The sequence below is a fragment of the Camelus bactrianus genome, chromosome 6 (genome assembly GCF_048773025.1).
Source record: "Camelus bactrianus isolate YW-2024 breed Bactrian camel chromosome 6, ASM4877302v1, whole genome shotgun sequence".
NCBI classification, from domain to species: Eukaryota; Metazoa; Chordata; class Mammalia; order Artiodactyla; family Camelidae; genus Camelus; species Camelus bactrianus.
The window spans coordinates 74592228-74620207 of NC_133544.1; the positions used below are offsets into that span (position 1 = coordinate 74592228).

Consider the following 27980-nt stretch of genomic DNA (forward strand, 5'->3'; position numbering starts at 1 on the left):
ATTGTATCTTGTCTTATGTTTAAGTCTTTAATCCATTTTGAGTTGATTTTTGTATATGGTGTAAGGGAGTGTTCTAGCTTCATTGTTTTACATGCTGCTGTCCAGTTTTCCCAACACCATTTGCTGAAGAGACTGTCTTTATTCCAATGTATATTCTTGCCTCCTTTGTCAAAGATGAGTTGACCAAAAGTTGGTGGGTTCATTTCTGGGCTCTCTGTTCTGTTCCATTGGTCTATATGTCTGTTTTGGTACCAATACCATGCTGTCTTGATGACTGTAGCTCTATAGTATTGTCTGAAGTCTGGGAGAGTTATTCCTCCAGCCTCTTTCTTTCTCTTCAGTAATGCTTTGGCAATTCTAGGTCTTTGATGGTTCCATCAAATTGTATTTTTTGCCATTCAATGTGCCTTGTGATTTTTTTTTCTTGATAACTGGACATGATATACTAGGAAAAGGAAACTGTTGTAAATAGGCCTTCAGTAATATGGTGGTGTGGTGTGAGGGGACAGGAAGCATGCTATAGTCTTGTGATTAGTTCTCAGTCTTTTAATGAGCCAGTGTCTCTGGATTGTAAACTTCACAAGTGTTTTAGTTTTTTTCCTCCTGCTTAGGTGGGAGAGGATGGAAAAGTGGGCTGCTGTTGGCATTTCCCTTCTCCAGGTCAGTTAGCCTCTGATAATACCCTAGCAGGTTAGGCTCTGGTTAATTTTTCCTTAGGCAGGCCTTGTTAAGAAGAACAGAGTGCTCTGGCCTATTTCAGAATGGTTCCTTTTCCCTCACAAAATTGTGAGGGTGAGTTCTCACCATCTTTTTAAAGACTTCATTTTTTTAGAGCACTTTTAGTTTCACAACAAAACTGAGATCAAGGTACAGAGATTTCCCATATATCCCCTGCCCCCACACAGGCACAGCCTCCTCCATAATCAGCATCATTCACCAGAGTAGTACATTTGTTACCGAGGATGAACCTACATCGGCACATCGTAATCACCCAAAGTCTGTAGTTTACCTCCGGGTTCGCTCTTGGTGGTGTACTTTCTGTGGATTTGTACAAATGTATGACATATATCCATCATTGTAATATGCAGAGTATTCACTGCCCTAAAAGCATTTGTACTCTGCCTGTTCGTCTCCTTATCACCCTTACCTCTTGCAATCACTGATATTTCTTATTGTGTCCATAGTTTTGCCTTTTCCCGAATGTCAGTCATGAATTGGGACCACACAGCCTTTTCAGATTGCCTTCTGAGTAATATGTATTGAACGTTCCCCCATGTCCTTTCATGGCTTGGTAACTCATTTCTTTTGAACATACCCCAGTTTGTTTATCCATTCACCTGGTGAAGAACATCTTGGTTGCTTCCTGGATTTGGTAGTTATAAACAGATTTGTTATAAACATCCATGTGCGGGTTTTTGTATGGACCACTGTGGAGTTATTTTTTCTATTGCATTACTTTTTAAAACTTTATTTTTTTAACTTTAAAAAAATTGTGGTATAGTTATATACATATATATTAGTTTCATGTGTACAATGTAGTGATTCAAAATTTTTATAGCTTATACTTTATCTACAGTTTTTATAAAATGTTGGCTATATTTCTTGTGCTATACAATATATCCTTGGTGCTTACTTATTTTATACATAGAAGTTTGTACCTCTTAATTCCCTACTTTTATCTTGCCCTTCCCTTCCCCACTGGTAGCCACTAATTTGTTCTCTGTTAGTCTATTTCTGTTTTATTATATTCACTCATTTGTTTTCTTTAGATTCCACATATAAGTGATAACATAAGCATTTGTCTTTGATTTATTTCACTAACCATAATACCCTCCAAGTTCATCCATGTTGTTGCAAATGGCAAAATTTCATTCTTTTTTTATGGCTGAGTGATATTCCATACATATTTGTAGTATATATATCATATCTTTTTCACCTGTTCTTCTGTTAATGGATACTTAGATTGCTTCAGTATCTTGGCTGTTGTAAATAATGCTGCTCTAGACATTGAGGTGCATTTTTTTTTCAAATTAATGTTTCATTTTTTTCAGATATATACACAACGGTGGAATTGCTGGATTGTATGGTAGTTCTATTATTAATTTTTTGTGGAACCTCAATACTGTTTTCCACAGTGGCAGCCCCACCAACAGTGTATAAGGATTCCCTTTTCTCCACATCCTCAACAACACTTGTTATTTTTGGTATTTTTGACGATAGCCATTCTGACAGATGTGAGGTGATATCTCAATGTGGTTTTGATTTGTCTTTCCTTGATGATTATTGATCTAATCTTATCATCTGTGCCTATTGACCATCTATATGTCTTCTTTGGAAAAATGCCTATTCAGATCCTCTGCCCTTTTTAATTGGATTGTTTTTTTTTTGATATTGAGTTGTGTGAGCTGTTTATATATTTTGGATATTAACCCCTGACATATCATTTGCAAATATCTTCTCCCCTTCAGTAGGTTGCCTTTTTGTATTGTTGATGGTTTTCTTTGCTGTGCAAAAGCTTTTAAGTTTCATTAGTCCCGTATGTTTATTTTTTTGCTTTGGTTGCCCTTCCCTGAGGAGACACATCCAAAAAATATTGCTAAGACCAGTATCAAGGAGTGTACTACCTATGTTTTCTTCTAGGACGTTAGTGGTTTCAGGTCTTTAATCCATTTTGAGTTAATTTTTGTATATGATGTGAGGAAATGTTTCGTTCTTTGACATGTAGCTGTGTGGTTTTCCCTGGAGTTTTTAACTGTCAGATTTGTTTACACTGGATCTTCAGCAGTTGGTCAATCACAGTTCAGGTTTTCCTACTCTGGCACTGGTTGCCTGGTGGTTTCCATTTTTGAGTCTCTGCCCCAGTAAGCCGAGACTCCTTGTATTTGCCTCTCTGTCTCTCTAGTGTTGAGGTCAGTGTTTTCCACTATGCCCTGATTTCTCTTCAGGATTCTAGAAAGATTCTAGATTTTTCAGTCTGTTCAGCTTTTTACTTCATAAGACAGAACTGTGTCTTTCAAGCTCCTTACATGCTGGAAGTTCTGAACTACTTTTTTTAATGGAAAAGCAGTGCATAAAAAAGTAAGATATGTATATGATTTTAAAAAGTAAACCATGTGGAAGTGAATGAAATGAAACATTTAAGTCTCTTTCCTATCCTGGACCTTAGTTCTCCAGGCTTCCCTAGAGGAAACCACTGTTAATAGTTTCATGGATTTTCTTCCATTGGAATCTGAGCAATTACAAATGTATGTGTCTGTGTAACCCTCTTGTGAAAGTAGAAAGGAATCATATTCAGCATGTACTGGACCTTATTTTTGCTTCTTATATCTTAGAATTCATATCATATCAGCACACAAAGTTCTATTTCATTCTCTTTTATGGCTGTGTAGTATTCTCTCACATATGTATGTCATAAGTTATTTAACACCTCTCACCTTCCTGTGATGAACATTTTTGATGTTTCCAGACTATTTTTGGGAGAGGTAGATGGGGGAAGGTAGTTAGGTTTACTTAGTTATTTTTTAGAAGAGGTACTGGGGTTTGAACCCAGGACCTTGTGCATGCTAAGCACATACTCTACCACTTGAGCTATACCCTCCCCCTAAGACTTTTAATTAAAATCAGTATAGCCATCTTTGTAATGTGAGATACATTCCTAGAAGTTATCTCCTCAACATTAATAAATGCATATAACCCTTTATGAGTGTAACACAAGTTCTCTCCTACTCCTTTAGAAAGAAGCCTAAGAAGAAAGAAAATGAGACCGGATGTAGAAGGTCAATGCGATTACTAAAAGTAGACCCTTCAGGAGTTCCATTACCAGCAGCCCCAAGCCAGCCAATAGTAGTAGCAGATGAAAGTGTAAGAAAGAGTACAAATATAATAACTTGGTAAAATACCAAAAATATTTGAAGTGTTTGAAAGTAAAAGGTTGTTAAGTTATGTTTAATTTGTACTTCATTAATTTAATAACTTGTGCTAATATTTAATAATAATAGTTGTATGGTTTAATGAATACGATTTCAACGTCATAAAGACTGAGTTGGATTCTGTATTTCTGCAAGCTTATCTTCTGTGGAATTGAGTAAATTCCTTAGCCTTTCTGAAACCCAGTTTCTCCAATTCTAAAACGGCAGCAATGATAGAAACTTCAAAGGGGTGTTGTGAGGATTAAATGAAATAGTATCTATAAAGTTCCTTACATTATATTACGGGCTTAGTAAGCAATAAATGGTAGTTATTAATATTGTTAATAATAAATAATCTGTGATGGGCGTCTCTTGCTGTAGTTTAATTTTATACTATCAATGAGTGGCAAGAGTTTTATTTATTGTCTAAATAAGATTATGAGTATATTTTTTATTCAGGAGCACCTACTGTTTTTAATACTTTACATTTAAGTGCTTAAATTATAAATTAGAACATAGCACTCATTAGCCTGGTGCTTTAGGAGCTAATTGCAAATCAAGTTGCTATGGGAAGAGTACCTTTCAAGGTAGTCTTTTTTGAAGCCTCTGTCCATGATAATTTATATTTACAATGAACACATTCCACACACACAAAACTGAAACGAAACTTTTGTGAAATGATACTTATCCTTACTACACGTGATACACTTTTGTATTTTCTACTCTATATTTTCTTGTTCACTAAAGCACACTGTTGGTTGTGATGTATTAAGATAATTTCATGATCCCTGGGTTACAACCTATGATTTAAAAAAAACACTGATATAGAATAATAACTTGGAGTAATGAAATTGAACTGATCTGAATCAATTCCCAGCAGCTCCAGTTATTGGCAGTGTTAACTTGGGACAAATTAACTTCTTTAAGTTTCATTCCAGTGTCTTTAAAATGTGTTATTTCATTCATTGGATTATTGATGGGATTAAATGAGATAATATATGTTATGCCTTTATACAATACCTGACATTCATTCACTGAACAACTATTTTTGAATATTTAACTACGTCTCACCCCTTTTGTTGGTGTTGAAAGTAAAGCAGTGAGAAACCTGACGCTTACATTGTTGGGTAGGGTGACAAAACCATCAACTTTCTTTTTCTTACTTTTTTGTAGCAGCCTTTGTTACCTCCTGGGCCTTTAGAAATGACTCCTGAAAATCAAGATGATAACAGTGAACCATTTAAAGGATTTCTACAGACTTGGGCAGAACTGAGCAAGGTACCATTTAGGACTTACAGCTTTTAGAATCATCTGTTAAGGAAATTTTGGTGAATATATTAACTTAGTACTTTGGTCTCTTCATTGTTTCAGACAAGTAGTAAAAACAGAGGGAAGGAGTTATCTAGCATCAAAAGGTGAGTTAAAATTTCTTGCCTTTGTTTTACATTTTCTGAGATCTTTAAGTTATAAAGACTATATCATTACAAGGAAATTTTGAAAATGAGGTGAAAAAATTACCCATAATATTTCCACCCTAACAACTGTTATTTTTGTATATTTCTTTTGAAGTATCACCATATGCAATACCAGTAAGATATAAGCTTCATGAATGCAGGGATTTTGTTTCAGTAAGCAGAAAAGTACCTGGCATGTAATATATATTCATTCAGTGTTAATAAAAATGGAATCACATACATTTTTACTTTATTTTCTAATGTATGTACAATTTTGCATTATACTTTTCCATTAGCTTTGTGATTGCGTGTTACTAGAGTCTTTAAATTTATTAAATAGTTGCATAATACTCCATTGAGTACATGGAATTTACTTAACCTCCTCTCCTTCTCTTAGTATTTAGAGTTGTATTCTATTTAGTTTTGAGTGTTTGTACGTGTGTATGTGTTTGTTGAAGTGTATATTGTGATAGTGGATTATTTCCTTAGGATAGATTCCAGAAGTGAGGTTAATGTGTCAGTTATTATGGACATTTTTATGGCTTTTAGGACATGCTGAATTGTGTTCCAAAAAAATTTTTTTTAATTTAAGAAAATCTTATATAAGTATACTCTCCTGTTAGCAATGTATATGAATGTGTGTTTAATTGCAGCCTACTAGCTTTTAAAAGTGAAAAATAGTACCCCATTTTTTAATTTGATTTCCTTGGTTACCAGGAAGTTCAAATTTTCCCACATATATTTACTAATAATGATTTTTCTTGTTTGAATCATTTTTTACTTGTTTTGACTACTGAGTTTGCTTTGACTTCTAAAATTTAACTTTTTAATATTCTCAGCTACAAAGCCAATTTAAATGGCATGTTCATTAGTGAAGATACTGTTTGTAAAGTTACCAGAGGCTCGATATTCTCAGTAGCTCTCCACCCATCAGAAGTTAGAACTTTGGTGGCAGCTGGGGCCAAATCTGGGCAAGTTGGACTTTGGGATTTGGTAAGTTATTATTAATTTTTTTAAAGATACTGAAGTTTGAGCAAAGCAAATAGTCTGCAAAAGAATAGCCTAGAGCCATGTATTTCTATGTGTTACTTGAGATTTACAGTTTTGTGCTTTGTGATTCCAAATTTTAGAAATCTAGAGGAATTTAAATTTGCCCCTATAGAACTTTAACATTTTTAGCTTGAATATCATTAGTCATCTGGGCATAAATGCCTGCCAGGAAACTTTATTACAACTTTAAATGTATATATGGAAAGGTCACACAAAGTTCTTAGTTTTCTTATTATGTTTAAAATACAGTTCCCAAACAGGATCAAAATATCTTCCCAGGGATCTGCTTAGGATGATCCCAGTCATTTTTCAATGAGTCAGATATTGAATTTCATGCAATATAAAAATAGTTCTGCATTGATTGCTTTCAGTGGTTACAGAATTGAGAAAAGCCAAAGTAATGTTCCCTGAATTTATTTATTTAAATTTTTTTTATTGACGGATTTATTTTTTAATTGGGGAAGTAAAACAAAGACCTGAAAAATGCCATGAGGACAGTTGATGGAGTTGGAGAAACCATGGTGACTTGAAGGTGGTTGGGATTAATAAATGAAATCGATTTTGTAAGTGAGAAAAAGAGTGAAATAAAAACCAAATCCTCTCTTGTTTTGGGAGCATATTTTCTTCCTTATTTTAATATGATGTGAGTGGGGGTAGGAGGTGACAGGATTTGGTAAAGAAACAAGCAGAGAAGTGGAAAGAAATAGTATAAGGTTGTATAAGCTAAGAGATGAATTTCAAGTCTTATCTTTGTTACAGCATGTATCAGTACTTCTTTCTTTTTTATTGCCGAATAGTATTTCATTGTTTGATTATATCACATTTTGTTTATCCATTCATCACTTGATAGACATTTGGGTTGTTTCCACTTATTGGCTATTCTGAATACTACTATAAACATTTATATACACATTTTTGTGTAGATATGTGTTTTAATTTCTCTTGGATAGATACCTAGGAGTAGAGTTGCTGGGTCTTATGATAACTGGTTATCATTTTGAGGAAAACTGCCAAACTGCTTTCCAAAGTGGTTGTGTCATTTTCTGTTTCCACCAGTGATGTATGAGGGTTCCAACTTTTCCACATGCTCACCAAGTTATTATTGTCTTTTTTATTATAGCCTTTCTAGTGGGTGGTATCTTTCTAGTGAAGTAGTATCTCATTGTAGTTTTGATTTGCATTTCCCTGTTGACTAATGATGTTCAGAATCTTTTCATGCCGTTTGGATATGTTTGGTAAAATGGCTATTCAAATCTTTTGTCAGTTTTTTTTATTGGGTTGTTTGTCTTCTTGTTGAGTTCTTTGTATATTTTAGGTACAAATCCTTATCAGATATGTGATTTGCAAATATTTCTCCTAGTCTTTGACTTGTTTTTTCATTTTCTTTTCTTTTTTTTTTTTTTTTAGAGAAGAAGCACAACATGTTTGTAATGGAAAAAATGATAATTCATTCATTTAAAATTTGTATTCTGTAGACATTTTATGAACAACTATTATGCACCAGGCATTACCTTCCTCACTGGAGATTTATATGTGGACAAAATGAAGTGCTTTACACTTATTTGGGGGGATACAGATGGCAAACAAACATGAAAGAATTATGTTCAATAGTGGTTAAGTGCTGCTGAGAGAAATAGAGCAGGGTAAAGTCTGGGGTATGAAAAGAGCAGGCTTACATGTTCAAGAAACTATGAAAAGGCCAATGTACCTGCAGAGTAAGCGTTAGGGAGATTATTAAATATAGTGGGAAACATGAACATATAGGACCTTAAGACCATTGTAAGGATTTGTGCTTTGGCTTCAAGATGGGAAGATGTTTGAGAGTTTGAACCAAGGAATGACATTATCTGACTTAGCTTTTTCTACAAGGACAAGTACATTTTTTCATATGGGGTAGTTTTTTCATTTTCTTAATGCTGTCTTTTAAAGTGCAAAAGTTTTGAATTTTGATGAGGTCTAATTTATCAATTTTTTTTTATGAATTGTGTTTTTGGTGTTGTATCTAAGAAGTCTCTTGTATAGACCAAAGTCTTAAAGGTTTTCTCCTATGTTTTTTCCTTAAAATTTTATAGTTTTAGCTTTCACATTTAGTTCATTGATCCTTCTTGAGTTATTTTTTGTATATGCTCTCAGGTAAGGGCCCATTTCATCTTTCATTATGTAGGGATCCATTGTTCTGACACTGTTGGTTGAAAAGACTGTCCTTTCCCCCATTGAATTACCTTGGCACTCCCTCAGTTTTTCCTCTTAACTTTCTGTCAGATTCCTAGTCTCACCTAGGATCAAAAGTTGAGTTATCATTTATTCATTCATCCATGCACTGTTCATTCATTCCACATGAATATTTTGTGCTAAATACTATTCTAATGACTCCCCAGGCATATTTGTGAGGAAAGACTGTCTCTGTCCTCATAGGAGGAAAGACTGTCTCTGTCCTCATAGGGTTTAGAATTTTGTGGCAAAAGCAGCATGGATGAAATAATTACATGTTCGATAAATGGAGTGAATTCTATACTGTGGTTAATGAAGTGAAGGAAAGTAGTGTTGTAAAAACACATAACAGGGGGACTGGCCTAATTTGAAGGATGAGGGAAGGCTTTCCTGAGGAAATGAGGATTGAATTGAGATTTGAAAGCTAGGTAGGAGTAAACCAAACAAAGGAAGGGGAGAGAGCATTTCAGGCAAGGGGAACAGCGTGTCAAGGACCTTAGGAAGGAGAGTGCCTACTTGATACACTTGAGGACCTGAAAGAATGCCTGTGTGGCTGGGCCATAGACAGCAAAAGAATGGAGGGGATGAGTGAAATAAGAGAAAGCTAGAGAGATGGGCAGAGGTCAGATGTGTATCTTTAGTCTGTGGCCATACCACCCTGAATGCGCCCAGTCTTATCATATGTGTATCTTATTAAGTTTTGTTAAGAACTTTGGTTTTTATCCTAAAAGCAACAGGAAGCTATTGAAGAGTTTTAAGCTGGGTCTTCCTTTCATTCTTCATGTCTAGTAAAGTCCTTTATGGTTTTGCCCCCCTTTCCCCCATCCTTCCTGCCACCATGTTGGGTAAGAGTCCATCTTCTTTTCTTGGGATTACCATAATAGTCTTAACCGGTGCCTGTACTTCCAATTTTCATATTCCAATCCACTGTGCACAGATAGTCATTTCTAGGCTCTCAAAACAAACTGGTCTCATTTAGGTTTAAAGTAGTTAGATGCATTCTTAACCTGGTATATTAGGAGTGGAATGGGATTGGAATTTTACCATAAGATGAACAAAAGATAGTCTAATCAGAAAAAGAATGTCACAGCAATAAGGAAGAAGTATAATTTAATGCAATTAAAAAACTAACCACCAAGGACAGAAACAAGATCTATAGCTGAGCTTGTGGCATAGCATGGTTTAGCTTCTACGCTGCTCTACCCCCAGAATCCATACTGGTGAACTGACTAAACCCTGAGAATTTTTACCTGTATTCTCAAAAAATAGAAAGAAGTAGGTGTAGTTTTTTCCTCTTTTTAGTGAGGAATAGGGAAATGGATGCTGGGGGAAAATGGGGAAAAACAGGGTAAGTGGGAAAAGTGAAGAGTAAGACTAATTTTCTATGAAGGAAGTTTTCTTGGCTCATAGGAGTGAGATGAGCCACCTCCTCCCCCAGTCCCACCAAATAGGTAGTATAAATCCTCATATAAAATAATGAATAAAATCTCAGAGTCTAAGAATTCCAACAAATAACTACATACTGTTTCAGCTGGAACCCACTGTCTATCTCCCTCCTGCTGCATCTTTCCTCCTGTGTACAGAAAAGCCCATCCTTTTCTGAGGACAGAATGAACTGGTATCAGATACTGGGAGAAAGTGTCAATGTGTTACATCAGAGCACCTACTGTGGGCAGAGCAGTTTAAGCATAATGAAGATGAAAGTAAATGACATGGCAACCAGACAAACTACTGCAAATGCAAAAAAAGAACCTAGCATGCAAAGACAGAAAGAAAAAAAAGATTACTCAAGGAAAGTAAGGAACTTCTTCTCAGTTGCTCTAGGACTGTACTGTTCAGTACAGTAGCTACTGGTCATGTGAGACTACAGGTTTTTCTCCCTATCTGAAAGAAGAGAGTTCCTATGAAATATTTTGTAAGCCAGAATGGTGTAAAGCAGAGAAGCAGTTATCTTAAGGCATCTTGCTAACAGTTGCACAAAAAATCAAGATAAAGCACAGATCGACACAGACACAGTTCAAAGCCCTGGCAGCTTCATGCTGAGATGCTGAGAGTAGGTCCGGAGAAGGAACTTGGCGGTGCCACTCCTGCTGTTTAGAGTGCGCTGCCTCCAACATAACTTGCAACAAAACAAATGCTGAGTGCATGATTTTCATTTTTCGCCTTTTTTCATAAAAGTGAAAATCCTCTTTGGATTTCCTTCCACTAGTGAAAGCAGGCACTAATGTAAGTGTTTTGGAACTGTGAAATTGTGTAAAGCGAACTTCTGAAAAGTGGGGGATACCTACCTGTATTTACATTTAAATTAATTAAAATAGAAAATTCAGTTCTTCAGTTTCACTAGACACATTTCAGGTGCTTAATAGCTGCACATGACTAGTGGATACCATATTGGACAGTGCATACATACAACATTTCCGTCATCTCAGAAAGTTCTTTTGGACAGTGCTGCTGTGGAGCCAGTGGATAACATAATTTGGTAAAATGAGGCTCAAAGATAAGATGATAAAACAATGGAATGAAATGAAGAGAGATTGCTAATGAAATGAAGATCAATGAAACTAATACATTAGACAAAAGCAAGGAACAGAATAGACACTGATGAAAATGAAATTACAGACATTAAAGGAAAGATTTGAAATAATCTCAGACACAGATGAAAAAAGCTTTAAGAGAGACGCCAATAGAGAAGGAAAGACAGTCAAAGGTGCCCCAACAAATGGAACAGAAAATTTATTTGAAGAGAACTTTTTTGAAAAGACAATATTTCTGAAAAAACAGAGTTGAATTGGCAGACTGAATGGGTATACTATGTTCTAGGAAAATTCAGAATTTAAAGAATTCTTCAGGCAGGAAAAAACAAATTACATTCAAGGGGAAAAGCTAGGCTTGCCTCAGTTTTCTGCAGCAACATTTCATGCATTGACTACAAAGTTCAGAGAGGAGGAAGTGTGGCCCTGGAATACTTCCCCAGCCCAAGATACTATTCTGATGTAAAGGCAGCAGGTAGATATTCTCACCTGTGAAACAAATTCAAGAACTTCAAGACCTGTGAATTAATCTGGAAAAAACTGCTTGACAGCAAATCTCAGCCAATTAAGAGTAAGTCAGGTTTAAGAATTCAGGAATGGAGAAACAGAAGAATTGGTGATGAGTATTGAATCAATTTAAACCAGAACTAATATTAAACAGCCATATGAATTATGGTTACAGAACTGGATATGAATATTATCAACCTGGACAAAAAATAATACAAAATACAGATATGGAGAAAAGGATATTGGCAGGGTGAGAAAATGTTCTCAGTCAATAGAAATGATCTTAAATTCAGACATACATAGTTAAAAAGTATAATGACTACAACTGCTTTATGTTGTATACTTTTTCCTTTTTAAGAAATAGCTCTTGTAAAGAAATACTCAAAGTTCAAAAATTCCTTCAGCTTGATTATATTATTTTGAAGTACCGGTAAATTTAATACTATTAAAAGTCGTCTTTTTTCTCTCCAGATGTCTTCTGTCATTCTTTCTATATAGATATATACATGTAAAGATGTCTGTAATGGTCACTCAGTTTTGGATTTGGAGTGATTTTTTGTCTTTGTACATTTTTTCCCCTTTATTTAAAAAAAAACTTTTTTGAGGGGAGTTCATTAGGTCTATTTATTTACTTATTATTAGTTTTTTTTTTTTAATGGCGGTATTGGGGCTTGAAACCAGGACCAAATGCATGATTAGCATGCACTCTACCAGTTCAGTTATACCCTCCCCCATGTCTTTGTACATTTCTGTATTGTTTGAGTTCTTTATAAAAATGGAGAGTTTTGTTTTTCTAAAAAAAAAAAAAAATGCTGTAGACAAATATGCCAAGATGTTAACAGTGGTTAACTCGGGGTAGGAAGAGGAGTTTGTGTGATTGTCATTTTTTTTTCCCCTTCCTTTTCTTTGCATTTTTGTTTCTTTCCTTTTGAAAAATTCTGTTTATTTAAAAATTTAAAATAAAAAAAGAACAAAACAAAAATGTTTATTTCAGAGCAGACTAAGCCACATCTGGGAATGATAATTGTTGTGGTTCATAATATGACATATGGCATGGGAATATAACTTATCCAAATCTGAAAAGTGATGATTTAGGAGTTGGTAATCCAGTTGTGGAAAGGATAATCTTTAGAAGTAGTAATATTAGTGCAGAAATTCAAACACATGCATTTTCATTGTGCAGTTAGGGGATAAAATTTTTATATATTTTTTAGTTTTTAAAATTTTATTTTATTGAGTTATAGTCAGTTTACAATGTTGTATCAATTTCCATTGTAGAGCACAATTTTTCAATTATACGTAAACATACATATATTCATTGTCACATTCTTTTTCACCGTGAGCTACCACAAGATCTTGTATATATTTCCCTGTGCTATACAGTATAATCTTGTTTATCTATTCTATATATACCTGTCAGTATCTACAAATTTCGAACTCCCAGTCTGTCCCTTCCCACCCCTCTGCCCCCCGGCAACCGCAAGTTAGTATTCTATGTCTATGACTCTGTTTCTGTTTTGTAAATATGTTCACTTTTTTTTTTTTTAGATTCCACATACGAGTGATCTCATATGGTATTTTTCTTTCTCTTTCTGGCTTACTTCACTTAGAATGACATTCTCCAGGGACACCTGTGTTGCTGCAAATGGCGTTACGTTGTCGGTTTTTATGGCTGAATAGTATTCCATTATATAAATATACCACCTCTTTATCCAGTCATCTGTTGATGGACATTTAGGCTGTTTCCATGTCTTGGCTATTGTAAATAGGGCTGCTATGAACATTGGGGTGCAGATGTCATTTTGAAGTAGGGTTCCTTCTGGATATATGCCCAGGAGTGGGATTCCTGAGTCATATGGTAAGTCTGTTCTAGTTCTAGCAGTTTTTGTGTGGACCTTTTAGGGTTTTCTATATATAGTATCATGCCATCTGCATATAGTGACAATTTTACCTCTTCTTTCAATTTGGATCCCTTTTATTTCTCTCTCTTGCCTGATTGATGTGGCTAGGACTTCCAAGACTGTTGAATAGAAGTGGTGAGAGTGGACAGCCTTGTCCTAGCTTTTAGTGGGAAGGTTTTGAGTTTTTCACCATTGAGTACTATGCTGGCTGTGGGTTTGTCATATATAGCTTTTATAATGTTAAGATATATTCCCTCTATACCTACTTTGGTGAGAGTTTTTATCATAAATGGGTGTTGAATTTTATCAAATGCTTTTTATACATCTATTGAGATGATCATGTGGTTTTTTTCCTTCCTCTTGTTGATGTGATATATTACATTGATTGATTTGTGTTTGTTGAACCATCCTTGTGTCCCTGGGATAAATCCTACTTGATCATGGTGTATAATCTTTTTAATGTGCTGTTGGATTCTATTTGCTAATATTTTGGTAAGGATTTTTGCATCTATGTTCATTAGTGATATTGGTCTGTAGTTCTATTTTTGGTAGTGTCTTTGCCTGGTTTTGGTATCAGGGTGATGGTGGCTTCAAAGAATGGAGTATTCCCTCCTTTTCTATCTTCTGGAAGCGTTTGAGAGGGACTGGTATGAGTTCTTCTTTGTATGTTTGGTAGAATTCCCCGGTGAAGCCATCCAGTGTTGGACTTTAATTTGTAGGGAGGTTTTTTATTGTTAATTTGATTTCATTTCTAGTGATCGGTTTGTTCAAGTGATCAGTTTCTTCTTGATTCAGTTTTGGTGGACTGTATGTTTCCAGAAACTTGTCCATCTCCTCTAGGTTATCCATTTTGTTTCCATATAATTGTTCATAATATTCTCATATGATATTCTATATTTCTGTTATTTGTTGTAATTTCTCCATTTTTCCTTTCTTATTTTGCTTATTTGTGCTCTCTCTTTGCTCTTCTTTGTGAACTTGGCCAGAGATTTGTCGATTTTTTATTTCAAAAAACCAGCTCTTGGTTTGATTGATTTTTTTCTATTGTTTTTTTTTAATCTCTATTTTATTTATTTCCTCCCTGATGTTTATTATTTCCTTCCTTCTGCTGACTTTTGGGTTTTTTTGCTCTTCTTTTTCTAATTCTTTTAGCTGGTGGGTTAGATTGTTTATTTGAGATTGTTCTTTTTTGAGGGATGCCTGTTTCGCTATAAATTTCCCTCTCAGCACTGCTTTTGCTGCGTCCCATAAATTTTATGTGGTTGTGTTTTCATTGTCATTTGTCTCAAGGTATTTTTTAATTTCAACTTTGATTTCATCATTGATCCATTGGTTTTTTAGTAGCATGTTTAATCTCCATGCTTTCATTTTTTTCTCTGTTTTTCTGTAGTTGATTTCTAGTTTCATGGCATTGTGGTCAGAAAAGATGCTTGAGATAATTTCTATCTTAAAATTGTTGAGGCTTCTTTTGTGGTCAAGTACATGATCAATCCTAGAAAATGTTCCATGTGAACTTGAAAATAATGTATATTCTATTTTGGGGGGTGTAATGTTCTGAAAATATCCACCAAGTCTGATTTTTCTGTTGTATCATTTAATTTCTCTGTTGCCTTATTTGTTTTCTGTCTGGAAGATCTGTCCAGTGATGTTAATGTAGTGTTAAAGTCTCTGACAGTGATTGTATTCCCATCAATTTCCCCCTTTATCTCTGTTAGTAATTGCTTTATCTACTTAGGTGTTCCTATATTGGGTGCATATATATTTATGAGTGTAATATCCTCCTTTAATCATTATAAAATATTCTTCTTTATCTTTATGGCCTTTGTTTTAAAGTCTGCTTTGTCTGAAATCAGTATTGCTACTCCTGCTTTCTTGTCATTTCCATTTGCATGGAATATCCTTTTCCATTCTCTCACTCTCAATTTATATGTGTCCCTCTCCCTAAAGTGGGTCTATTATATGCAGCATATTGAAGGTTCTTGCTTTATTATCCAATCTGCCACTCTGTGTCTTTCGATTGGAGCATTTAGTCCATTGACATTTACAGTAATTAATGATAGATGTGTGTTTATTGCCATTTTGAACTTAGTTTTTCAGTTGATTTGGTATGTCCTCTTTGTTCCTTTCTTCTTTCTTTTGTGGTTTAATAATTTTCCTTTGTATTATCTTGGGTTTTATTTAGTTTTTGTGACTCAATTGTAAGTTTTTGGCTTGTGGTTATCCTTTTTTGTAAGTAGATTAACCCATTACTGTAACTGTATCAAACAGATAGTAATATAAGCTCAAACCCATCCTACTGATAATAAAAAATTTAAAAAGGAAAAAACCCCTTTATTTTCTTGCATACCTCTCCCACTCTTAATGATTTAGGTGTCTTTTTTTTTTTTTTTTTTTTTTTACAATTTCATGTTTATTCTATTTGTAGTTCATGGTAGTTATCACCTCTCCAGTTATGATTTTCTCATTTCTGTAACATCCTGCTTCTTTTCTATTTAGAGTAGACCTGTCAATATTTCTTTTAGCGTGGGTTTAGTGTTGCTAAACTCTTATAGTTTTTGCTTGTCTGTGAAGTTATTTATCTCTCCTTCTATTCTAAAGGATAACCTTACTGGATAAAGTATCCTAGGCTGCATCTTTTTTTCATTCAGGACTTTGAATATATCTTGCCACACCCTTCTGGCCTGTAGTGTTTGTGTAGAGAAATCAGCTGAAAGCCGTATGGGGGTTCCCTTGTAATTCACTCTTTGTTTTTGTCTTGCTGCCTTTAGGATCATTTCTTTATCTTTAACCCTGGCCATATTGATTATAATATGTCTTGGTGTGGGTCTGTTTGGGTTCTTCTTGTTTGGGATCTTCTGAACTTTCTGTACTTGGATATCTGATTCCTTCTTTAGGTTTGGGAAGTTTTCAGTCATGATTTCTTCAAATACCTTTTCAATCTAGGGGATAAAATATTTTTAAATGATCATTTTCTGTTAGGACCAAACACCTATGAAAATTGTGCTGGGAATAATATACTCATGTAGAAACATACTTAGAAAGCAAAGTGGTAGTGGTATTAATGTAAGTTTTGATTGTAAGGAACTATCCTGCATATGAAATAAAGGTAAATTTCACATTTCTTGAGGATTTCATGAACTGAAGTCATAATAAGCAGTAATTTTTCTCTATTATGAAGAAACTAATTTGCTAGTTGCAAAAAAGCTTGAAACTATTCAAATAAATGTGACATAATTTTGTTAGATTGAAAATTTAGAAAAATAATTTAGTGAGAGCATAATGTTTCTAGTTCTTACTTTCTGAATGGGAGGTTTTGTACAATTATAGACTAAGAAAAGACTGAATGTAATGTAGACATCAATAGTTTAATGACATAATGACATAGAAAATATTACTACTTTTCACCAGTTTTTGTCTCTCTCCCCACCCCCAACTCTCTTCCAGACTCACCAACCTAAAGAAGATGGAATCTATATTTTTCAGCCCCACAGTCAGCCAGTTAGCTGTCTTTACTTCTCACCTGCTAATCCGGCTCACATACTATCACTGAGCTATGATGGCACAGTACGCTGTGGGGATTTTTCCAGGGCTGTTTTTGAAGAGGTAAATGTTAATGTGTTTACATGTTGACCTCAGATGATATTCTGGTTCTTTATGAAATGCCACATGACTGATTAATATACCAGTCAGACTGGGTGAGATGGTGTACAATAGGGACTTTAGAACTATACTGTCAAAGTTCAGATTCCATCTGTTACTGTTTTGTGACCTTGGCAAGTTACTTAACTTCTTTTTGCCTCAGTTTACTCAGTTTTGAAATAGAACAGTAATATTATCTACCTTAGATTTGTCATGAGGATTAAATGAGTTAATGCAGACAAAGTCATTAGAACAGAGCCTGGCACATAATAAGTTTTTGCTCTTATTTTTTATTTTTGCAAAAAGCTTTTAAATAAAATAACATACTTTTCTATTTTAAGGCTTAAAACCCCCTCTTTTATTCAGGAGAAAATATTGGAATATTATTATAATTTTGTTCATCATTTTTTTGTGGGGATGAGTCTTAGATGTGACCAAAAAGACTATAGAGAAGTTCATCACATAACAGTACTAAAATACATTATATCTAAAACTTTTGGCTAGTAATATAACACAGAAACTATAAAATTTGTGGGGTTTTTTGCCTTCTAGCTAAGATTTATCATGTCTTATATGCTATATATATGTGATGGTAGAGAGACTAGCTCAGCTGTTTTTTTCTGATGAAGTTAGAATGAAAAACTGCCATTGGATTGACGTCATATAATTGTACTCTGGCAAGAAATGGGCACTCAGGCAGTTTTATTTAGAATATCTTAGGCCAGGTTTATTCGTAACTGCCTGTTGAGGATAAGGTCTTTTTCTGGACTAGTCTAACCCCTGCAAGGTCAACTTAGGTTGAAGTCTGTTTAAAGAATAGTTGAAAGATGTTGGACTCATACTCATGACCACCAGTCCTCCTGGAGATGATCTGTCCAGATCACCAGACTGCTTACTCCTTGGAGGTTTTATAATCAGTTTGTTCCTTGGTCATATAGGCCATAAACTTCCAAATGCCTGAGGAAGCCTCACAATATTGGATCCCAGTGATTACATTTTGGCCTACTACTTAAATATCTACCACTTAATGCTTACAAAAAATGTATCATTTGAAGTGAGCTTTCAGATTTACTGTTAGCCATATCAGGTTTCCTCATTAAGAGAATTCTTACAAATCAAACTAACTTTTTTATATGGATTTAATCTTTGTGAAATTTAGGATGGTTTTGATGTGGGTTTTCATCCTTTATCTTCTTTTGAATGGAATATTTAAATTTTTTAGAGGTCCTCAGTATAATGGCGATTTAAATGTGATGGACAATGAAGAAGGTGAAGTATCATCATTGATTATAATTTATCATCATAAATACTAATTGATGATCTAATTTTATGCCTTAATTCTTTTATATACGCCAGTGCTCAGAATTAACACATTTTGATATCTTTGTAATTATTCTAATATTCTATGTACAGATGATTCATAATTACTTATAAAAGAGTTTTTAAATAATTATTTTAATTGTAATAGTATGGTCCATAACTGCTTTTGTTTTGTTATTCACTGAACTCCCAAAATGATCTTTCTTGAAATTGAGGAGGCTTTTTCTCTCTCCTTGAGTGCTAATAGTTTTGGTGTTTTCTTTTAAAACGAGGATGTTTAAGTCCCTTTAGGTCTGTTTTTAGCCATACGGAAAAAGACTTTTCAAGACTGTTAATGTGTTCCTGGACAGACGTGATTTCCTAATTACTGACAATTAGAAAAAATTTCTTTTTTTTTTTAAATTGACATCTTTGCTTCTTTTTTTTCCCTCTTAATTTCTATTTTTACCCTTTTAGAAATAGGTTTTTAAGAGCAATATTAATATCTAAAATCCTTATTGGAAATAGGTTACTAATCTTGGATTAAATGATAATTTTTGTGAAAAAGCCTCTTTAAACTGTTTAATGGTAGCACTTTAGTTATTAATGCACACCATGTAGTTATATTCTGTTTTGTATTTGTTTATATTCTTAATCGGAAGGTTGGAGTTTGAAATTTAAAGGTATATCTATGTTTTATCAGCCACTAAATAATAACTGATTGTATTTACTTTTAAAACAACTTTGCTGAGATATAATTCACATACCATACAATTAACCCATTCAAAGTATAAAATCCAGTGGCTTTTAGTATATTTACAGGGTTGTGAAACCGTTACCACAAACTAATTTTAGAATATTTTTATCACCTCCAAAAGAAACTCCTTGATTATTAGCAGGTACTCTCAACTCCCTCCTCCCCTCAGCCCACAGAAAACACTAATCTACTTTCTGTCTCTAGATTTGCCTGTTCTGGACATTTCATATAAATGAAATCATATAATTTATAGACTTCTGTGACTGGCTTCTTTACTAACCAAAGTATCTTCAGGGTTCATCCATGTTGTAGAATGTGTCAGTACTTTGTTCTTTTTTATGGTTGAATAATATTCCTTTGTGTGGCTATACCACATTTTATTCATCTATTCATTATTTAATGAACATTTGGGTTGTTTCCATTTTTTACTGTTACAAATAATGTAGTTATGAACATTCATGCACAAGTTTTGTGTGCTCTTATTTCTCTTGGGTATATACCCAGGAGTGTAATTGCTAGGTCATATGGTAACTCTGTTTAACATTTTGATGAACTGCCAAACTGTTTTCCAAACTGACTTCATTTTACATACTCATCAGCTGTGTATGAGGGTCTCCATTTCTCCACATCCTTGCCAACACTTGTACTGTTGGTGAGTATAGTAGCCAGCCTAGTGGGTATGAAGTGGTACCTCATTGTGGTTTTGATTTTCATTTCCCTAATGATTAATGATGCCTAGCACCTTTCATCTGCTTGTTGATCATTTCTATTTATTTAAAGTAATGTCTATTTAGATTTTTTGTCCTGTTTTTTTAATTGGGTTATCTCTGTTTTTAGTATTGAGTTATAAGAGTTTTCCACTTATTGTTTTAGAAGTCAGGTTTGTTGAAGTATGCATTATATACAGTGAAATTTACCTGTTTTAGATATATAGTTTTATGAGTTTTGGCAAATTATATACACCTGTGTAACCACCACTGCAATCAAGATATAAAACATTCCCATCACCTCAAAAAATTACCTCATAGACACTTTATATTTACTCCTCTCTCCCTTCCCCTAGCCCCTGGCAACCACTGATATGATTACTGTCCCTATAATTTTGCCTGTTGTGGAATGTCAAGTAAATGGAATCATATGTTGTGTAGCTTTTTGTGCCTGGCTTTATTTACCTAGCATAATGTTTTTAAGATTCATCCAGGATGTTGCATGTATCAGTAATTTGCTCCTGATACTACTGATTGAACAATTACCTTGTGTTAGGTACTAACCTGAGTGTGCTTTACATATAGTATTAAGCCTAATAACACCTTATGAAATAGGTAATGTTCTCCCCACCTAACAGTTGAAAAAACAGAGGTAAAGAGATTTATTAGCTTGCTTAAGGACGTAAATGGCAAAACTGGAATTTGCACTTGGGTCTGTGTGACTCCAAAGCACCTGCACTTAACTGTTTTAATATACTGACTGAACACTTCAAGTTTCATTTGTGTATATTGGGCTTTTTCTGGTCTGTGGGGATTGGGATGCCTTTGGTGTATTAATTTGTTAATCTCAGTTTATAGTAATACTTGTTATTAACACTAAAAGTCAGCAGCAATTCATGATTCAATGGTAAGAACTGTGGTCATTCTCTCTTACTTAAGCCCTGGAATGTTCTACAACATTTATTTTTTATTCCTTTATATGTGTGAGCCCTGAGCCCAAAGTGATAGTACCGTGAATTGTAGGTGATTAAAAAGTTGTAACAATAATACGTGCTCATGATAAAATAGTTACAGAAAATAGGGTGTGTGAAGTAAATCTTTTCTTCCCCATTCTCACTCTCCAGAGGTAACCCTTGTATTTCTTGGGTATGCTTCCAGAAAGTACACATATACTTACAAGTGTATAGATACAGGTTTTTTTTCTTTTCATCAGTGGGTTCACGCTATATACGTACATTTTTTTCAACTTGCTTTTTTCACTTACTAATGTATCTTGTACAGTTAGTAGTACAAATCTACCTCATTCTTTTTAGCATTGCATGATACTTCAAAGTAGAGATGTACTATCATGATTTAACCAGATCTTTTTTGGTGGACATGTAGGTTGCTTTTTATTGCTGTTATAAGCAGTCTTGCAGCAAGCATCCTTATATACATCTTAGTGAAATTACTGGGGTCAAAGGGTATATATAAGCATTAAATATTTTGATAGATGTATCCTGATTGCTGTAAAAATTTTGTATCTGTTTATACTTTCACCTAGAGTAGTTGCGCATTCAATCCATATACATCTTAGACTTGGTTGGCAAAGTTACTTGGTATATTAAGGTATTTCATTTAGGTAGAATTCATATTTAGTCCACATCCCAGTAAGTTTCACAGGTAGATCTGCAACTGAGGTTTAATGGATTTAAGAGATTTGGGATATAGCCCTGACATGGGTGGATGGGCGGTTTGATTGCAGGCGCGGCTATAGCTGCTCAGTGCCTTAGTTTCCGTCTCTATAAAAGGGCATGATCATTTTGCCCTTTCCTTCCTGTGAGGATGATGGGACGATAAATGAGGTTATTTGGATGAAGTCTTTTGTTATTCTTTAACAAAGAATTTATGCATTGACTTTCTTTAAAAGAAGAGTGTTAACGTAAGTTGATTGTTACTTATATCCTTAGGTATATAGAAATGAAGAAAGTAGCCTTTCCTCCTTTGACTTCTTGGCAGAAGATGCCTCTACTTTAATAGTAGGTCACTGGGATGGAAGTATGTCACTGGTGGATAGGCGGACGACGGGAACTTCTTATGAGAAACTTATCAATTCTTCTTTGAGCAAAATAAGAACTGTTCATGTCCACCCAGTGCATAGACAGTATTTCATCACTGCAGGATTAAGGTATGTTATTCATAAAATTTTGTGGTTTAGGCCTCTTAATGTTAGGAATAATGTTTTAGTTTGGTTGTCAAAGATATCTGACTTTTGTGATACCCACAGCCCAAATAATTTTCCTTCCTATGCTGATTGAGGGTTTTTTTGAGTGTAACTTTTTTTTATAATGAGAGATTCTTGTGGATTTAATAAATAGTGAAAGTATTGGAACAAATACACATTCTTGTTTTCTGTGGCCTCATGCTTTAGTTCTAGTCTTTTGAGAAGAAAATTTGTAAAAAAAAAAAAATAAGTAAAAGTTATATGTGACCTATAACTTCCTGGTCTGTTAACTTTTTTCTTGGAGAGATTAGAAAATCAACTAGAATCTTATCTCTCTTTACCCACTTGGTTACATATATATGCTATAATTTTGTAATTAAAAAAAATCTACACCAGTGTTTTCAAAATTAATACAGAAGGTTAGAGGATTCTGTCTCAACTGTTCTTCAGTACAGTATTTGAGGGTCCAGTTTATGTTCAGCACTGTTGTAGAGGCTTACTGTGTGTACTGGGGCAAAACTGAGAATTATTCCTCCCATTGCAGGGATGTTCACATTTATGATGTAAGATGCCTGAATCCCAGTAGAAGCCAGCCTTTGATTTCTTTGACTGAACACACGAAGAGCCTTGCTTCTGCCTATTTTTCACCTCTTACTGGTAACAGACTGGTAACCACATGTGCTGATTGTAAGCTGAGGTAAATTGGGAAGACAGAAATATGTTGTTAAGAAATCTAGAGTCTAGTTACTGTGTCAGTTAATCAGTAGCTTTCTTTAGTATTGCTCTTTATTAAATCACTAGTGTTATTGTTCCATAGCCATATCTAGGTTCCCAAAGATCAATGACCGGTACTTAATGGCTTTTCAGCTGTTTTGGGATCTATAAATTTCCTTGAGATTGGCAAGGAAGGTCTGTAGCTACCCTGGGGAGTTGATGTCAGGCTTTCATTTTAGCACTGAAATTCCAACAAAACCAGGCTTGTGATATCTTGGAAGGGAGATAATTTTAGCACAGGGAGCTCTTACTTTGGAGGTAGTGAGGTCTCCCCAACAAGTGAAGTGCTGAATCGAAGTTGCAGAGCCCCAGGCCATGGGCAGGCAGAAAATTTAGCAAAAATTGAGCTTCTGTACAAACTACTGGATAAAATTTTATGATTTTAGCTTTGATACCTTTCTATAGCTACTTCCTAAAAACAGATTTCAAAATATAATATAAACCAATTGAACAGAAATAGAAAAATAATGCCGATAAAAAAAAGATGTGGAGAATGTTAGTGCAACTACAAAGGAAATGATTTTCATCTTTTAAAATCCCTGATTTTGCTTAATTCTAAGCATTTCTCAATTTATGAGAATTGTGCCTTAAGAGATTTTAGAATTCATTCATAAATTCAACAATTATCCGTTGAATGTATACTGTGGACCAGGCTCTAGAAAGGCACCTAATTTCTGTTTAGACCCATCTATTGGTAAGAATGTGGTCTGCAGTGTGCGACAGGTGCCCAGTTAGTTTCTAGTAAAGTCTATGAACATTAACAGGTGCTACCAGATTTAGTGGCCAGGCAATGGCAGCCCAGTGTCCCCTTTCCACCCATGCAGTTTCCTTTGTCTTAAGAGCTACCTTTTCGTCCCATTCCTGTTCATTTGCACTGCAGAGTTTATTCTTGTTACAATAGCTGTCAGTGATTTGGCTTTCTAGTAATGTAGTTAGTTAATAAGCTCTAATGCCAAGAAACTGCCCTGGAATAGCTAGGCACAAGGAGAGGGGGAGGTGGTGGTGATGTGATTGGCTTCTTCCTGCCAGGGTACCTTGTGGAGGCTTCTGGATTCCTCCAGTTGCCCCACAAGAACTCCTCCCTTTAGCTGCTGTCTAGTCTTAGTCTCACCAGCCCTGGGAGTGACACTATCATGCCCTCAACTGATGAGTCTCATGGGGAAATTGCTCCTCATACGTGCATGAACTTTTAGGTTATTTGTGCGTTTTCAGATTATATCCATTATGTATGATTTTTATTACCATGAATCTGAGTTTTAGAGTCCAGATTATCACTTTAGAATGCATATTTAAGTTTGGAGTAATAATGTTTAAATAAATAATTTCCACACTAAACTATAAGCACTGAATCTTATAATATTCCTTGTAAATTTTGTTAAATATGTTAGCTGAAGTTTGTTAGAGCCTGATCCTATATATTTTAAAATTACAATCATATATCATGAACCAATAAAAAGCTTGTTAGATACACTGATAACATTTCAAAAACTTTTCAAGAAATAATAAAAAAGAGTGTGCTCCTTTATTCTTGCTCTTTATTTTGCAGAATCTTTGACAGCAGCTGTATATCCTCACAGTTTCCTCTCCTCACCACCATCAGGTACGTTTCCATGTGCCAAATAATGTACTCCTTGGATTCTCTGAGCTCTTTGTTGGAGTGCGTACATTAGACATCTGATTGTCGAAGAGATGGAATAGGTCTAGTTTTGTATTACATTGTTTTAAGTGTTCCAGGTTGCCAGTTCCTATCCTATCCAGAAAGGTTCTTGCTTCTAGGTTCCTTGTGTCTATAAAGAGGTTCATTCTCTTTTAGTCAGTAGCTGTTCTCTGCAGCTGGGTAGGTTATTTTTGGTTAAGGTGACTGACTTTGTTCCAACCTGAATTACTCAATTTACCATATTAATGGAGACTGTAACTTGCAAGTGAGGCTGGCTGAAGGTCTGTTTGTTCTGGGCTTCCAGGGGCTTCCCCACCTTCACACTTTATTTCTTTGGTTACCTTCTTTTTACATCTGCTACTTTTAGTGTATAAATTTTATATCACACTTAATTCAGTTCCTTTTTCCTAGGTGTTCCTCTTTATCAGTGTTTATGAAGTTAGGAACAGGGTGTGCAGTGTATGTGGATTGTTGCTTCATGAGCTTTATAGTCTACAGGGGCTGTAGTTAAGTATGTTTTCTTTTTCACAAAATTTTCCCTCTTCATTTCCTTTTTCAAACTTTATTGATTTAGTTTATTGGTTTCTAATGTGTATTTATATACTTTTTTTTGGTGGGGGGGAGATAACTAGGTTTGTTTGTTTGTTTATTTTTAGAGGAGGTACTGGGAATTGAACCCAGGACATTGTGTATGCTAAGCATGTGCTCTACCGCTTGAGCTATCCCCTCCCCTCTTCTAATGTGTATTTTAGAAAAATTGTCTAGGGTGATGATTCTGGGGTCAGTAAAGATAGGGTCATTGAGTGGCAGTGGGAAATGTGGTTCTCCGTAGTTCATACTTCTTTAATAAGAAAGGGTTGTTAATGATGTTAAGGTATAGAGAATAAAAAGGCAGTGCTTTTCTTTTTGCTTTGCAGGGTAGTAAAGAGCCCCAAATGTATTAAAAAAAATTTTTTTTACTTTATTTTTAGTTGTGGTTATAAACATAACATTAAATTAACCACTTAACTATTTACATGTATACAGTTCAATAGTGTTAGGTACATTTACATTGTTGTGCAACAGATTTCTAGAACTTTTTCATCTTGCAAAACTGAAATTTGTGCCCTTTAAATATTAATTCCTTTTCCCCCCGCTCCCCCAGACTTTGACAACCATCTTTCTCCTTTCCATTTCCATGATTTTTACTACTTTAGATACTTCATATGAATGATATCATACAGTATTTGTAATTTTATGCCTGGTTTATTTCACTTAGCATAATGTCCTCGATGTTCATCCATATTCTAGCATGTGACAAGATCTCCTTTTTAAAGGCTCTATAATATTTCATTGTATGTGTATATACCACATATTCTTTATCTATTCATCTGTTAATTGACATTTGAGTTGTTTCTGCCTCTTGGCTATTGTGAATAATATTGCAGTGAACAAATGGATGTGCAAATATTTCCTCAAGATCCTGCTTTGAATTCTTTTGGATATATACCCAGAAGGGGGATTTTGATGGATCATCTGATAATCCTGTTTTAAATTTTGTGAGGAACCTCTATGTTTTTCCATAGAAAAACCATTTTACATTCCCGTCAGTAGTGCACCAGAGTTCTAATTTCTCTTTATATGCATCAACACTCAATTGTCTGTTCTTTTGTTAGTGATTATCCTAATAGGTGTGAGGTAATATCTCATTGTGGTTTTGATTTGCATTTCTCTAATGATTAGTGATATGGAACATCCTTTCATATACTTGTTGGCCATTTGTATATCTTCTTTGGAGAATTGTTTATTCAAGTCATTTGCCCAGGAGTTCCTTACATAGTCTGCATGTTAGCCCTTTGTCATATACGTGATTTGCAATTTTATTTTTATCATTTTGTGAGTTGTCTTTTCATTTTGTTGGTTGTTTCCTTTAATGCACAGAGTTAAAAATTTTTTTTTTCCTTTTTCTTTGGGGGATTAAGTAATTAGGTTTTATTTAACTAAACTAATTAATTTATTTTAAAGGAGGTACTAGAGATTGAACCTGGGACCTCGTGCATGCTAAGTACGCACTCTGCCTCTGAGCTATACCCCCACTTCCCTAGAGTTTTTAAGTTTATTGTAGATTTGTCTATTTTGGCTTTTGTGGCCTGTGCTTTTGGTGTCATATCCAAGAAATCATTGCTAAATCCAGTGTCGTAAAGCTTTTCTACTATGTTTTTGTCTATGTTTTCTTTATAGTTTAGAGTCTAATGTTTTAGGTCTTCAAGCTACCCTGAGTTTATTTTTGTATATAGTGTAAGGTTACTGTCCAACTTTATTCTTTTGCATGTGGATATCCAGTTTTCTCAGACCATTTGTCAAAGAGACTATCTTTTCCCCATTTTGTGGTCTTGGCACCCTTGTTAAAGATCATTTGACCATATACATGAGAGTTATTTCTGGGGTTTCTGTTCTGTTCCACTGGTCTGTAGTGTCTGTCTTTATGGCAATACCACACTCTCGTGATTACTGTTACTTTGTAGTATGTTTTGAAATCAGGAAGTGTGTAAATTTGTTCTTCTTTTAAGAGATTATTTTGGCTATTTGTAGTCCCTTGAGCTTCCATATCAATTTTAGGATTTTTCTTTCTATTTCTGTAAAACATGTCATTGGAATTTTGATAAGGATTGCATTGAATTCTTTAGATCACTTTGGGTAGCATGGACATTTTAACAATATTAAGTCTTCCAGTCTATGCCTTTCTATTTATTTGGACCTTCTCTGATTTTTTTTTTTTCAGTAATGTCTTGTAGTTTTCAGTGTACAAATCTTTGATCTCTTTGGTTAAGTTTATTCCTAAGTATTTTTTTCTTTTTGATTATATTGTAAATGGGATTTTTTTCTTAACTTCCTTTCCAGATTGATCATTGTTAGTGTGTAGAAATGCAGCTGATTTTTGTATCCTGCAAATATGCTGAAATCGTTTTAGTTTTAACAGTTTTTTTTTTTGTGTGTGTGTGTGTGTAGAATCTTTAGGATTTTCTACTTATAAGATCATGTCATACAAGCTGATAATTTTACTTCTTTCTTTACAATTTGTATGCCTTTTATTTCTTTTTCTTGTCTGATTGACTCAATGTCCCCTTTATCAAATGCTTGTCAGTTTAATGATGATGACTCACATGTAGGATCTGGTTTCCTGTGCAGTTGTGAACACCTGGAAGTTAGGCAGGTCAGTGTCTCTAGCCCTACCCAGCTTTGTAGTCCTACTAAATTTCCACACTATGTTGAACAGACATGGCAAGAGTAGGTATCTTGAATTTTATCTGATCTTGGAAAGGTTTCAGTCTTTCACCATTGAGTATGATGTTAGCTGTGTTTTCATATATGGCTTTTATTAAGTTGAGATAGTCTTCTGTCT

General features: G+C 34.5%; 1 protein-coding gene across 4 annotated transcripts in view; it reads left to right on the plus strand.

Annotated features, from left to right (window-relative positions):
- Window positions 1-27980, plus strand: part of WDR76 (WD repeat domain 76) — a 50090-nt gene that overhangs the window by 19686 nt on the left and 2424 nt on the right. For 3 of the 4 annotated variants that reach the window (XM_045524344.1, XM_045524345.2, XM_045524343.2), the window contains 8 exons: window positions 3735-3861; window positions 5082-5186; window positions 5280-5323; window positions 6202-6355; window positions 17007-17165; window positions 21914-22131; window positions 22712-22864; window positions 24488-24541. In XM_045524344.1, coding sequence (XP_045380300.1) covers window positions 3735-3861; window positions 5082-5186; window positions 5280-5323; window positions 6202-6355; window positions 17007-17165; window positions 21914-22131; window positions 22712-22864; window positions 24488-24541 — 1014 coding nt within the window. The remainder of the gene's footprint in view (window positions 1-3734; window positions 3862-5081; window positions 5187-5279; window positions 5324-6201; window positions 6356-17006; window positions 17166-21913; window positions 22132-22711; window positions 22865-24487; window positions 24542-27980) is intronic. The other variant, XM_010965242.3, reaches the window with a different exon arrangement.